This window comes from Montipora capricornis, chromosome 1 (assembly GCF_036669925.1).
Source record: "Montipora capricornis isolate CH-2021 chromosome 1, ASM3666992v2, whole genome shotgun sequence".
In the NCBI taxonomy this organism is placed as follows: Eukaryota; Metazoa; Cnidaria; class Anthozoa; order Scleractinia; family Acroporidae; genus Montipora; species Montipora capricornis.
In genome coordinates, this window is record NC_090883.1 from 12,203,500 (window position 1) to 12,218,499 (window position 15,000).

The window sequence follows — 15,000 nt, forward strand, 5'->3', positions numbered from 1 at the left end:
AGCTGAACAAAAAGGCATGACCACAAGAATACTTGTATAAGAATAAAGCTGACTGAAAGACGTCACGCCTAGATCGCCAGGTTGCTAAGTTCAATGAGGATGGCAGCGGCCAGTTTCGATTTTCAAGCTAGTTTAAAGAAGGATTTCATAAGGTTTTAAGGCACGTTGGTAGATGACATTTATGTGAGCAAACGATCTTTGTATTAGCTTTTTGGTGGGAAAAAGAAAAAGGAGGACTATTTTGGAGCAAACCTCTCCTCTGAAAACTTTGGAGAACTGCATTGCCCCTGAATCACTTTAAATGTAACGACTTGGCAGTTGTGGAAGTTTTTGCGCGTTGAAAGCATCGCCTCTTGTGTTCACCTGTTCAGATGTTGAAGTCGTTGCAGGAAGAGAAAGTTCTGAAAGTTTTTCCTTGTCTCTACCTTCATCTTATTCCTTAAGAGATTTTTTTACTTTCATGGCCAGTCATGTGGATTATCGACTGTCTCTATGCTTGCTGGCCTGAGTTTTGTCAAAGCGGTCTTTCTTGCAGTGTGGTTGGTCAAGTTCCGCTTTCGTTTCACCATAGCTGTGTTCTTTCCAACACTCCTCATCAAATTATTGTTGATGCTGTTTATGCAGAGCTGCTGCTTCTTGTAACAAACACTTGTTTCAGGGTTTTTGATTAGGGCATGGAAAATGGACCCTTGTTTCACAGTTATTGAGGACGTCTACTAAGCTATTGCTTCAGTAACTCAATGTGACTTCTTTGACCGCTAGCAGTGAACCTTTTTGGCAGTAAAGGTGCACCACATTTTGTGGGAAAGAACTTTGTGAAAACAGTCACATAAACTTTGTTCACTCCATAACATTTCCTCTTCCTCGATTGTCTGTGTGTCTGCAGTGTTTGGTCTTGAAGTTGGTCTTTGAAGTTGTAGACACCTCATTTTTCCAAGTGCCACTCTCCGTCTTGCATTATAGAGTGTTTGTAGCCTTGCTCTAACCTTTAAGTAGAAATCGAGGGTTGCCAGCATGGATTTTAAGCTCAGGTTCACGCTAAAACCCGACTTTTATACGTGTTCCTGTGATTTGCAACATTTTAGCAAGTATTTCGTAGAGCAAACATTATTTCATTCATCTCGATATGACATTGAAACAACCAGAAATCAAAGACAATCTTTTGTACTGTACAACAAGTAATGGAAGGAGCTTGGCAAAAGATCTTTTCGTTACCTACAATGTCATTAGTTACATTGTAATATGGCAAATAGATAATAAAATGACATCTATGTTGAAATGATATAAGAAATGGATCATTTATGAACTGCGGATATGAAATCAAGTGAAGCTATGATCCTCGCAGTTATGAACGCAATATTTGCAATTGCGTATAGAAGCCTGAAAAATTCAGGACTTCAACAGGGTTTGAACTCGTGACCTCGCTATACCGATGCGACGCTCTAACCAACTGCGCTATGACGCCACTGACGTTGGGAGCTGGTCATTTGTGGGTTCTTTATTGTCCCGTGAGGAGTGAATCAATGATGAAATGGATCATATATGAACTGAGGATATGAAATCAAGTGAAGATATGATCCTCGCAGTTATGTACGCAATTTTTGCAATCGCATAAAGAAGTCTTAAAAATTCAGGACTTCAACTGAGTTTGAAGCTCAGTTTGTGAGAGTATCGCACCGGTATCACAAGGACACAGGTTCAAACCCAATTGCAAAAATTGCGTTCATAACTGTGAGGATCATAGCTTCACTTGATTTCATATCCGCGGTTCGTATATGATCCGTTTCATATATTATTTCATCATTGATTCGTTCCTCATGGAGACATTGGAACCCACAAATGACCAGCTCAGCTCAGTTGGTCAGAGCGTCGCACCAGTGTTGCGAGGTCACAGGTTCAAACCCCGTTGAAGTCCTGAATTTTTCAGGCTTCTTTACGCAATTGCAAAAATTGCGTTCATAACTGCGAGGATCATAGCTTCACTTAAAATGACATCTAGCACTCATTACCGGGTACAACTAATTTAGCATACAGCAGAATTATTTGTTTGCATGGATACAGTTCTTGATTCTGCACATCTCACTGCATTTGTAGTTATTATCTATATCCAGAAATACGTAAACTGCTGGTACGTTTTGATTACAGGTAAAAGCAAAAACAAAAAACTCAAAAAACTTGTTTTCAGAGCAAGCAGTCTGGTAGCCTTCAAAACTTTGGTGTTTGGTTGTTATGTAAGAGATGAAGGAAAGACCCCTGATTTTTTTTTCTCTAATGCACATTCTTTTGTGAAAAGTCAATCGTAATTGTGCAAATTGCTGTTTCAAATTGAAATGATATCCTTTATTTCTATGATTCATTGTAATAATTTTAAGAGTCAGGATTGTTTATTTATTGATATAGTTAGAATGTTAGTTTTTAATTGATGATGTATATATACATATCGATATTTACTTATTTATTTATTTATTTCACTTTTCTCGGCATATTAGCATGTATTTGCTAAGGGCCTAATCAGCCTCATCAACTCGAGTTGAAATAAAGTTACTTATTCTCACATTTTTTGTTATATCAACAGATAGACTGGGGTGTTGAAGCAGTTGCAGACACCAGTGTTGACATTGTTGAGTGGGGACGTGAAGATGATGTGATAAACTGGAGTGGCAATGTTGAGAGTATAGATTGGGTTGAGGGGCAAACAAACAATGCTGACACTGCGGTGGACTTCGGAGATGATGGCATACTAGCAGACCAAGAAGAATTTCAAGGTGGCTGTGGCATAACTGTTGAACAATCTGGACAAGGTAAAAACTTTTCATTGTTTTCTAACACTTCCGGTGATGTTTAGCGGTGATCTCTTCTTTTTCCTGAGACATAGGGATAAAAGAGTTTCATATTTTGTCACTTATCTCGTATGTCATGGAGTGAAGGAGAGCTGTGTCTCACAAATACTTCGTTATTTGCTTGATTGTTTGTTGATTGTTCCTGTAATTGAGGTTCCCGTCATTGCTAGTGAGACAGCACACTATCAGTCGAGAACAGTTCTGGCGTAACATAACATAGGTCTGCAACTTTTCGATTTTGTGGTTGTCAGGTTCTGCATATGTTGGTTGTTTCTGTCCGCCAAATGTTCAGTAAATTATCCAAAATGCTCAGTGAAGAACACTCTTAGAACTCGTAGTAATCTCGGATCATTAAAGTGTGTTTGACAACCGCTTTGGAAGCAAAGCACAAAGGTAGGGAAAGAAACTTTTTTTTTATGTGGTCTATATTTTTCTTAAAGGTTGTTGCAATTGGTTTTTGTAGACAATCCTAGGGTTTACAGAAGGGTCTATAAACAAAGTCAATCCTAGTATATAAGTGTAGTTCAAAATCCAATAGATGTCAAGTGCAACCCAAGCTTCCAAGGAGATGAGCTTAGCACAGCGTGCATTGAAGGCAAAAACTCGATGATTAAATGGTGTCTAAAGCAATAACCTTGTCCCAGCTATTCTGGGCTGGTTGCAAAAAGTTGCAATTGAGAGTTTTTCAAGCACAAACATGTGGATCAATGCAAAGCGGCAGTAAAGAAAGTTTCAATGAATTCGAGTGTCTTCTGTTCGATGCTTGTGTAAACAAATTAAAAGGGCTTGTGGGCTGAAGGAAAAACTCGACAGCAAATACGTTGTCTAGAAAGAAAAGTGCAGGTTCAGTAAATTCGAGTGTCTAAAGTTTCTAGCAGCAAAAATTCTTGAGAAATGGGACTACTGCACTATCCCCACCATGAACAAATACTGCACCCCAGTTCTCAGCTGGCCTGGAATGTTGCGATAAAATAGGCTTAATCAAAAACTACGAGGAAAAGTACCAGGGTAAAATACCCTGTCAGGGACACTTATCTAAGCCAAAAGGCCGAGAAGCAATTGCCTTTCATACACGCCATGTGCATCGTAATGCATTTTTTCAATCGGAATAGTTCTTTAACAGAATCCTAACAATTCATCACCTTGGGAGACTTAAAGCTTTTATAGGAAATCATATGAACGCAAGTGCATTTCGACCCAAAGAAAACCCAAAATCGTTCACGGTGGTAATTCGACCTTAATCAACACGTTTGATTAAACCAATTTTCCTGTTTCACTCTCCCACTGATGCTGCACCACAGTTTCTTTAGAAACTAGAAATTTGTATGTGCAATGATTGTGGATTTTGATTTCTGTAATTGGTAAGACACTCGTATTTTAGAAATCCATGGGTGAGCAATTTGAAAAGGTCGGCATTCATCTTATCAATGGGGATTACCCAGATTGCCAACGGAATATATGGGCCGAGTGTCACAATTCTTTACACGCCCGTGTCGACAGATCGCACTCTGACGATGGTGCAAATTGCGACATCTGTTTCCTAGAAAACACACCAGTGCACAGCTTCCTGACGTTTTTTTTACATAGTATCAATCATATTGGCTGACAATAACAGCCCGTATATTCCAATGTAGGTGGAAATTTCCTCTTGAAATGTAGCTATGACCTTAAGAGAAGATGTCAGCAAAAACCAGACAATCGCGGCAAAGCTCAAAAAATTGAAATATCTCCAAATCGCTGCCTTGAGATTACTAAATTTGTGTGAACATGGGCGGCGACGTGTGGCGAAATTCAATAAATTAATTTCATAAAACCTTCTAAAAAGTGTGGATCAGCCCTTGAAGATACGTTTTAGGCATTTCTTAAAATTCTCAGTCATTTTGCGAAAATGATTCTAATTAATTTGATAGGCATACTTTTCCTCTCATCAGAAATACCACAGAAACAACAGATCTATTTGCAATGTGCCACCCCATTTTTTTAAACGTCATTTCGTTTACAAAAGAGCAAGATACTAAATATGTGATTGTAAAAAAATCAGCGTGGGTAAATGTATGAGCGCTGAGTTATGGGCCATCGACCGCGTCTACTGCCAGCTACGCGACGAACTGATTACTGTAAACAATCACACATTCCCAGAAAACTCCTTTAAATTAAAAAGAAAGGAAAAAACGGCAACCAATGATGTTTTGCAAGTGAAGTGGAGGCCTTTTTGCCTTTTGTAAAAAGTACTTGCCGTAAATCAGGAAATTCTGGCATACAACCAAACGCTGGTGTGGCGGACAGCACGTGAACATTTATGCTAATAACTACAATGAAATATACATCATTCTTTCATTACGTAAACTTTCCTTCTCCATCCTTTAATTTGATTATTTAACTCCGAAAATTTAAAATACTACAAGCAGTTGCAAAAAGAGTTGAGACACTCACTGTTGATAACTGTACAATGCGTGTCATTCAAGTCAGCGCATCTCCAACCCCCCTCCCCCCCCCCCCCCCCAAGCAAAGTTGTTTCCATTTCCACTTGGCACTCAGACTAAAGGGTATCAACATTAAAAAGGGGAGGGAGGGGCGTTCAGCCTTTTCTTATGAACTAGAAGAGGGGTTTTAGGAAGAAGAGGTGGATTTTCCATTCAGTGTCTCAATCTTTTTGCAATTGCTTGTCTAGTTGTTTTACCTCTGTATTGCCGGGTTGTCTATTTGTTTTTTGGGGCGAGAGCTTGCATATATGACAGTTGTATTGTAAACTTTGTTTAGTTCGGGTAGGTTTGCGTAGTGAGGAATGGTGTTTGAAAGTGTGTTTTTTTTAGTTGTGCTGAAAGTGCCATAATTGGCAATCATTTAGGACGAAATTCGGCGTTTACCTCTTGCACCTCTTGAACACATTTTCTGACGGCAACAAACACAGTTTTGGGTTGGTTTGATGTCAAATTTGGTGTTGAAAGTGTCAATACGTTGTAAGAAGTCTTAGTTGAAATCAGAGCGCACACAATAAACGTGCGTAGATTGTACCAATCACGTTTTGTTTACGTAAATGGTACGCAGGGAAATGAGTGTTGTGCTTCATCTGCTGTGTGATAACAGGACGAACTTCTTTGCAGAAATTTAGTCTTTCACTGCAATTTGCAATGGATTCCGTTTTCAATTTGAAAATATTCCCAGTGACAGTCTGTGGTTTTCAGTTAGCCGTGAGGTAGGATCGAATTTCATACGAACACATGTCCGTTTGGTCAATAGTAAGCTGATGTATTTCAGTCGGTTGAAATCCCTGAACACTAAGTTTTAAAGGACATTCGAGAATGTGCAAAATGTTTCGCGAGTTTTGTTTTAGAATAACTTAATGGTTTTCTGTTACTCAGTGGCCATGGTGTGAGGCACGGGTAATGCAATGGTTGCGTCAACGGTCTATGGTCTACAGTAGAATTAATGAAATCTTATCTACTTCTTAATGTTTTTCGAGTGTAGACCGTTGGAATTATGTAGACCGTTGCGAAAACTTTTAACTGCCTGTTGCTTTTGTAATCATGAAAAGTCTATCTCAGGTTGTTTTTCTCGCCATTTGCATGTGTTGCATGTCAAAAAGGGAAAAGGTTGCCTTTCTTTTGGACGAAAATGTATTTGTGCTTGTTATGATGTTCGTGTTGACATGGTGACATATTAATAAGTTAATAAAAGACTAACAAGCTTATCATTCCGTAACCTGTTTATTTCATTGTTTTGAACCGTCCTTTACTTTTATTGTAGAGATTTATACCTGTTACAAGGAATGACAGCTTTTCAGCATTTTGTTCGCTGACCATTATCGTTCATTTTAAGCCTTTGAGCACTTGTTCATTGAAGAGATTATATTATCAATAACAGTGTCGCCGCTCATGGCGTAAAGTGTGCATTACACTATTTCAGCAAACTGTTGATAAGTCTCGTAGGTATTCTGTATGGCTAGGCGCTGAAACTCACGTTCTACTAAATTGAACACGTTCTCAATCGGATTTATAATATGGTAACTGTGAACCGGTGTTGGAAATAATTTCCACCTGCACTATTCAACACCCTACGTGCTTTGAAATAGTTCAGTACTGGACAATTATCTCGGATAAATAATTTGGAATGACTCTTTGCACCTCACCTAAACATTTTGGGAAACTTTCAACAGATGAAAGCAGCAAAATCATTGCGAAACACAAACTTTGTCCGCGCTTACTCGACAAAACAGCGTCTGTAACGTCATAAGTAGAAATGGGTAATTTGCACTTCTTTTCAAGTTTATCTTTATCAATTAGAACCCAACTAGAACGCCGTAAAGTCTATTCCAGTTCAAGCTCCTTTTTTCTGCTTTGCTGAACCTATTGACTGTTCCGTTTAGTCGCAATGATGAATTACCCGCGACAACCATCGAGACAAGCAGTTGCAAAAAGAGTTGAGACACTCACTGTTGATAACGGTACAATGCGTGTCATTCAAGTCAGCACATCTCCAACCCCCTTCCCCCTCAAGCAAAGTTGTTTCCATTTCTACTTGGCACTCAGACTAAAGGGTATCATCATTGAAAAAGGGGAGGGGGGAGGGAGGTGCGTTCAGCCTTTTGTTATGAACTAGAAGAGGGGTTTTTAGGAAGAAGAGGTGGATTTTCCATTCAGTGTCTCAACCTTTTTGCAAGTTTTACAGTTAAAAAGTAATTAAAACGATTGTTGGGTAATCAGGTTTTGGCATATTTTGTTTTTCATTATAGAGAGCTACTCACCCCACCAAATGGAATATCAAATGGTTTGCCTTAAGAATCAAGGGGTGGTAGCGGAATAATGAATAACAAATAACGGTTAAAAGAGAAAATGAAAAGGGAATATCTAGCATTGGAACATTCAAAACAAAGAATTTTACAGTTTCCATTAAAGAATAACGAATACGGAAAAATTAATATCGAACAAAAGTTCAATAATGAATAACTGAGATGAAGAGAAAATAGAGGGAAGCTTCCCCCTTTATTTTCTTTTGCTGAGATCCAATTATTCTGCTTCCATCGTGGACTAAGAAGCTTTTATCCCGTCTGTGGATAAGATACCCCCTTTCCTACCTACCTAAATTCTTTCATATATAACACGTAAGGGACTGCCCATTGCAGGTACAGGTGGAGATCAGTTTCTCTAGAAGATCTGTACAAGGCTTCTGTCGTTTTACTGTAATTGACAACGTGTCAAGTCCCAAGCAGCATTGCAATGGAGAATTTTGACAATTTACATTGAGATGCCAATTTACAAATGTCATATGGCTGAAACATAAACAGGTGCTTCAACGCCACCTTATCCATTACCTCAGTTGTTAATTCTTGCAGATCATTTTCCACATCTAGTTGGTGTTGTTCTAAATCGTCTTCTTTGCGGCAACGCGCGAAAAATTACTGGATATTTATTGAGGTGTCAGAAAATCTTCCTTCTTAAACATACGAGTTCCATCACTCTCTTGCTTTTCTCATGACCTTTGACACAAGCGAAGGGTTGGATTTTTGACCTGTACGTTCACCTGTTTGAAAAACCTCGATCAGGTACTTCCTTTTTGTATCCGTGAACCTCTTCTTTTTAGCTGAATACTTGAGTGCCCAGTCCATAGGTAAGACTTTATCTTCAGTTTCAAGTGGTAGACCCATTTCCCCACCAGATTCAGGAATAGCGCTAGCGCCATATTCAAGTTTGGTTGCATACAGATTCATCGCCTTGTCATGCAGCGTTTTGTGCTCTATCATGAATTTGTGGCCTTCACAGTGAAGGTGCTTTTGCAGTGAATTGTATCTCCGAAATGACCGTATGCATACCTCCTCTGGACAAAAATACAACTTCTCGCCAACATCACAGTCTTCATCTTCATCATCGTCTTTTTCATCGCTTTTCTCTTCGTCGACTTTAGGGGACATCTTTGGTAAAGAGGGTCTCTTTCTTGCCTTGATTGCAACGAATAAGCTTGCTGAGCTTTCATCAGGTGCTGCGATTTTGTTCAGCTGGGGGAATTGTTGTGGTAGGTCGAAGCTACTCCAGGGCACGAATTTCCCAGGGCCAACTCTGTATGCTCGACAAACTTTGATCCCCTCAGTGTCACATTCAACATTGTCAACATAAGTCTACAGAGGGTTGCGGGCCACAAAGCACCGCTTTTACACCAGCTATTCCTCCACAAGATTCCATTGCAACCTTCATCTGTGCAGATGTTTCAATATTGATACCTGCAGTTAAATACATTTTCATATGCCTCTTTATTAAAGCAGCCTTATGATCACAGCTTCCTTTTCCACCTTGTGGATTGGAGAAATGGATGCGCATAAGAGAGATGTTATGCCTTACAGCTACTTTGTGAATCAATAGCATAGTTGATACTGAATGGTAGCATCCAGCATTGTCCTCTTTCAAATATACACTTTTCACACCTGGTTTAACGTGTTTTAACTCGTCAAGAACGTCATCGAAAATAGCTATAATAGCACAGCTATCCTGGTTGCAACTTTGGAATGTATGAACCAAGGTAAACATTTCCACCTGTCCATCCCCACTCTTACGTATGCCTACTGTAAGATGCCAAGAGATTCCTCTCTTTCCGAACCAGTCACGCTGGCTTTCGCAGTACTTCTTTGGCAAGAATTTCATTGCCCAGTCTGATACTAACAGGACCAAATGCTGATCCAAATTCTCAAGAACTTCTTGTCTCGCGCAGTCTTGGTTAATGTTTCTAAGGAGGTGAGCTTTCCAAGCACTGATACAATCTACGGAGGTTGACACAATATATTCCATTTCTTCTCTCTCCTCCTTCGAACACTTGGCATTTGAAAGAACTACTTGTATTTCATCCAAAGCAGAGGAGAGGGAATAACATCTGTCACACTGCATATTGTGCTCGTGATCACAACTACCAGCAAAATCTTTGTCATTTGGATCACTAAGTGCAAACGTTCTGCAATGATCTGCAACCAATGAGCACTCTGAAACGTGTACCTGATATGACGGGAGACAAAGAAATCGATAAGTATGAATAAATATACAAGAGGCTTTTTCATGATCCTTTGCACATGTAAGGACTGGTTTTTAAGGACCCTTATAACTATCATTGCCAATGATACTATAAGCTAGCTACAGTTGACTGGTATGGGACAAAGCAGAAAAGCACTTTTTCTCACTTCTCAGCTTCAGTGGTACACTTTTTCTTCAAATTTACCTTACCTTGTAATCCGATTTCTGGCCCAAGAATGACCCATTTCATATTTATCTCCAAGTTTATCAACCACTCTTTGCAGCTTGTCAAAGGCTTCTGCACCAGCCACTGAAAAATAATCCAAGCCCTGAAGAGACTCTAGGTGGATGCTGAGCACACGTTAAGGACTCTCCATAAGGTGCCGTGGCTCATGGGTTTAAATCCTACTTCATCACAGTAGCCTTGATACCTGCAGATTATCTGCTCTGGTATCAGTGTTTTAACGACATTAGGAATCTTTAGTTCTGCATCAGATGAAAGCTTGAGTATCTTTTGCATGGCCAAAAGGTAAATCTTGTACTACGTGGTTACTTGTTATGAATGTTAGAAAGTGATCGAGTTTCTCTTCTTTCACATACATCCTAGGGTTTTTAATAGTGGTACTGCTGCACCTCGACCATGCAATAATATATGGTGCCTGGCGATGTCATAGCGATACCTGGTTAAGTCTGGTATCCACCTGAGCAATTCGTTAAAGCTAACCTTATCAGCCATCATAGACAATATCTGGCGCCGAGAGCTCCAGTGGTCTGCATTTTCATAGCAAGTAGTGAGAGCATGCATTAATACACAGTCAACGCTAGAACGTTCCAGGGTTCTCATGCCTAAGTTTTGAAGTAGCTTAGCTGATTGTCCTGGGGCAATTTCTTTGAGACAAGTATGTACCCCTTGTTGTGCTTTTCTGTGATAAAATCTTTTAGTGCACTCTGACGCATTTTCCCAAGGTATCAAGAGAGTGCTGCAGACTGGACTTACATTTCTGAAACTAAGATATTTGTTCAATTTTTTTCTTGGGGATTTTCCTTCTTTCTAAAGCATTCGGTATCGTCCAATTGAGAGACGCCTGGACTTGCCACTGTGAGGTCTTCGTCTTTGGCTTGATCCTAAAGTTAAAACGAACCAACTGTTTATTTTATGCATGAAGAGAGTGATTTTTAATATTTTTAATATTATTTTGCGAATGTACGTTACTAATTTATGATCACTAATATACAGTGGCTTAATACACACATATACATATGGGATTGAAGTTTGTGGTTTTTGCAAAATGTATGTCATGTGACCATTTATATACTTGTCTCAGAATGAATTTGTTCTTCCTTGTGTAGCTAACAAGGGTGCCTAGTTCAACCGTTATCTGTAATGTACGAGTCAAACAATTGTGCCGTGACCAAAATGTGTATTAAAAACCGACAACAACTGTTAATCAATAAATTACTTCATCATACCAGTGTCAAGTTAGGCATTTTAAAAGAGATTTCAGATTCTTGATTTTTGTCGTCTTCTGTTTTCCTTAGACGTTGTTTACAGTTGACACACATACCTTCAAAGAAAACATAGATTAACTTGGCGGAAACATTGAATTGAAAATTTGAAAATGGGAAAAGATTACCGGTATTACGTGATCCTGCCTGAACAAAAATGCCCGTCATCCTTAAGATCAATTGGGAATTTTTTTTGCTTATTCCTCTATCTCCTTTCGCCACTTTCTTTTCCCTTTTCCATGATTAGAAATTTGAACTGGCACTCTACACCTTGAAATAGACTTCCTTGTCAAGCCTATCCCTCACTTTCCTCGATGAAGTGGACAAATAGTCCAGGTTTCAACATCCTTGGGAAGTGCAAACACTCCAGCTCCACTCAAATCAGATCTACTTCATTCTTGTGCTCACAAAATTGGAATGCATGTTGATGACTTGTAACACTCTTCTTACATGCAAGCAAGGGAATAATGCTTGTAGACTCCTGACGGTCTCTTGGATCAAATCCACAGCTTCCTCCAGTGAGAGGTTTAAAACTACAATGCGTATCCATGTTGGTGAGCTAATAATTTGTTAAAATGCAGTCATCTGACTATAAAATATTATTGTACTGCCTTTTAGAGGAATCAAGAACACACAAAACATGTCCAATTTAATTAGCTCCAGTGATCTCTATCTCAGAGGTAATCAATTATCCTCAATTAGTTTTTAACAGGAGTCTTTCGTGAAAAAAAAAATGTGCGCTAAAGCTAGTATTTTGAATACTCAGAGTCAAATCATCAAACTAAAGGAAGAAGAAGGAAGTTCGATTGTAGTCATTTGCATAAGTTTTCACGGCAAGTACTTTTTACGAAATGGAAAAAAATCCTCCACTTCAATTGTAAAGCATCTTTGGTTGCTGCTTTTTTTCTCTTTTTTAAATTTTAAGTAGCTTTCTGGGAAAGCATGATTGTTTACACTAATCAATTAGTCGCGTAGCCGACAGTAGACAAGGTAGATTTTATCACAGTTCGTTGGCCCGTAACTCAGCGCTCATACATTTACCCAAGCTGATTTTTTTTTTACAATCACATATTTAGTATCTTCCCCTTCTGAAAACAAACTAACATTGAAAAAAATTGGGGTGGCACATTGCAAACAGATTTGTTGTTTCTGTGGTATTTTTGATGAGGGGAAAAGTATGCCTATCAAATTAATTAGAATCAATTTCGCGATATGACTGAGAATTTTAAGGAATGCCTGGAGCGTATCTTTAAGGGCTGATCCACACTTTTAAGAAGGTTTTATGAAATTCATTTATTGAATTTCGTCACATGCCACCGCCAAAGTTCACACAATCAGGAATCTCAAAGCTGCGATCTGGCGATGTTTAGTTTTTAGCAATTTTCGCGTGGAAAATATGTTTTTCATCTGAATAAAATACATCATCACTAATTTTGTGTTGGGGTATGCCTATGGTTAAAATATGAGCAAAATCGATCTTTTGAGCTTTATCTCGAATGTCTGGTTTTTACTGACATCTCTTAACTTCTTATGTTTAACTGACCACCTACCTATGTTTTATCTTAAGATGATCCTGTACTGGCAAGATATTAACAGGGAAACCTCAAAAGAAAAAGGAGAGCTTATAAACCAGATAATATGGAATAATCTATTTATTAAAATAAACAATAGGTCCGTTTTTTTTTCGACCTTGAAGTCAGAGCGGAATTCAAACTTAATAAGTAATAATAATATAAATTTAGCTTTACAAAATTCTCAAAGCTTTACAACCAATGTCTCAAATTACAATCCTACATTCAAATTACATGCAGTATAAGAAACTCTAAAATTACAATAGATTTCTAAAGAAAAACAAGAAAATATATCTACTGTATAATAATGCAAATAATGTTTATACACTATACATAATAATAATAGTAATCTCTATACACTATATATAATATGATCTCTATACTCTATACACCTTATTCCAAAATGGTCGCTGATTTATGCAGATACAAATTGGCCCTTGTTGCCTCGTTCAAAATAAAACATTCTTTTGAATTTTTAAGCTTAAGAACGAGGCATCAAGGGCTTATTTGAATAAAAACAAAAGAATATTTAAATGGCGGCCATTTTGGAATAAGGTGTATAGCACTGGCAGAACAGGTGTGTTTTAACTTTACTCTTAAAAATATCGAGTGATTCAGAATTCTTTATGTCTACCGGTAGTGCATTCCAAAGTCTAGGGGCACTGGCAGCAAACGATCTGTCCCCATAAAGCTTAGTTTTAGTTTTATGTACGGCAAGAAGCATTTGACAGGAAGATCTAAGTGCACGAGAAGGCTTATACAAAGTCAATAGTTCAGAAATGTAATGGGGAGCTTGATTGTTAAGAGCTTTATCACTTAGCATCAAAATCTTAAAGTCAATTCTGAACTTTACAGGCAACCAGTGTAGTTGCTGTAATATGGGTGACATATGTTCATTCTTTGCAGCACCAACAATAACCTCACTGCAGCATTCTGCATGCGCTGCAGCTTTGAGATTTCCTTATCTGGGAGACCTGTTAGTAAACAATTATCCGAATCAAGTTTTGATGAAATGAATGCGTGCACAAGTCTTTCACAATTGTCACGGTCTAAATATTTCCTAATCCTACAAATGTTACTAAGGCAAAGGAATGCGGACTTCCATACACTGTTAACATGCTTAGACAACGTCAGATGTGAGTCAACAAGCACTTCGAGATCTCGGGCAGCTGGTGTTGGCGATATAGTATAACCACCAACATCAATACCCGGAAGAGTAACGCATGGAAACAAGAGCATAGATGAATTACTTCCGTCTTGTCGGGGTTGCATGCCAGACCATTAGAGGTGCACCAGATGAATGTCCTTAAGCTTCAAACTTAGATAGAAGGGCAGGACGATTATCAGACGAGCCCAACTGTGTATGATCTGCGTAAGTCATTACGTTGAAACCATGGGCTTGTACCACATTCTCCAGAGGGGCACAGAACAAAGAAAACAAAAATGTTCAATGGTGTCAAACACCGCCGATAAATCTAGCAGAACAAGTACAACATCCCGGTGGTTGTCAATAGCAACAAGGATGTCATTAAACACTCGTAATAACGTAGTTTCTGTGCTGTGGAAACATCGATACGCAGACTGAAACTTGGCTAAAAGCCCATTGGGTATAAGCTAGTTCAGCGTTTGCGTAGCGGCCACACGTTCGAGCATCTTCGATACAAATGCAACGTTTGTGATTGGGCGATAACTCGGATATGCCTCACAGTCAAGGGACAGCTTCTTGATCAAAGGGTGAATTACACCTTTTTTAAGGGATGATGGAAATACACCAGATAGCAGAGAAGCATTGACAATAAGTAAATAGGGAAAAAACAGTTTTAAAGACTTCTTTAAAAAAATCAAAATTTCTGCAATACGAAAGTTTGATTTCAGCCATACCAAGTCACTGTGTCGTAAACTGATTTGATTGGAACAACAAAATCTCTCTCGCATACAAGTTTATTCCTACTGAAGATCAGTTCGCTTTACCTTTTAGTTTCGATTGATTTCTGCTTTCGTGTAATATAAGCCTATTTCCATTGAAATGCTTAATGAAGGACACATGTAGGTGACACGCCTTGAAAAATGTCAATCTTAAGAACATATTCT

General features: G+C 38.6%; 1 protein-coding gene across 8 annotated transcripts in view; it reads left to right on the forward strand.

The window, feature by feature from the left end:
* The window catches only part of LOC138053829 (CDK5 regulatory subunit-associated protein 3-like), a 116,536-nt gene that overhangs the window by 80,039 nt on the left and 21,497 nt on the right, over positions 1-15,000 (forward strand). For all 8 annotated transcript variants that reach the window (XM_068900396.1, XM_068900487.1, XM_068900440.1 and 5 more), the window contains one exon: positions 2,576-2,801. In XM_068900396.1, coding sequence (XP_068756497.1) covers positions 2,576-2,801 — 226 coding nt within the window. The remainder of the gene's footprint in view (positions 1-2,575; positions 2,802-15,000) is intronic.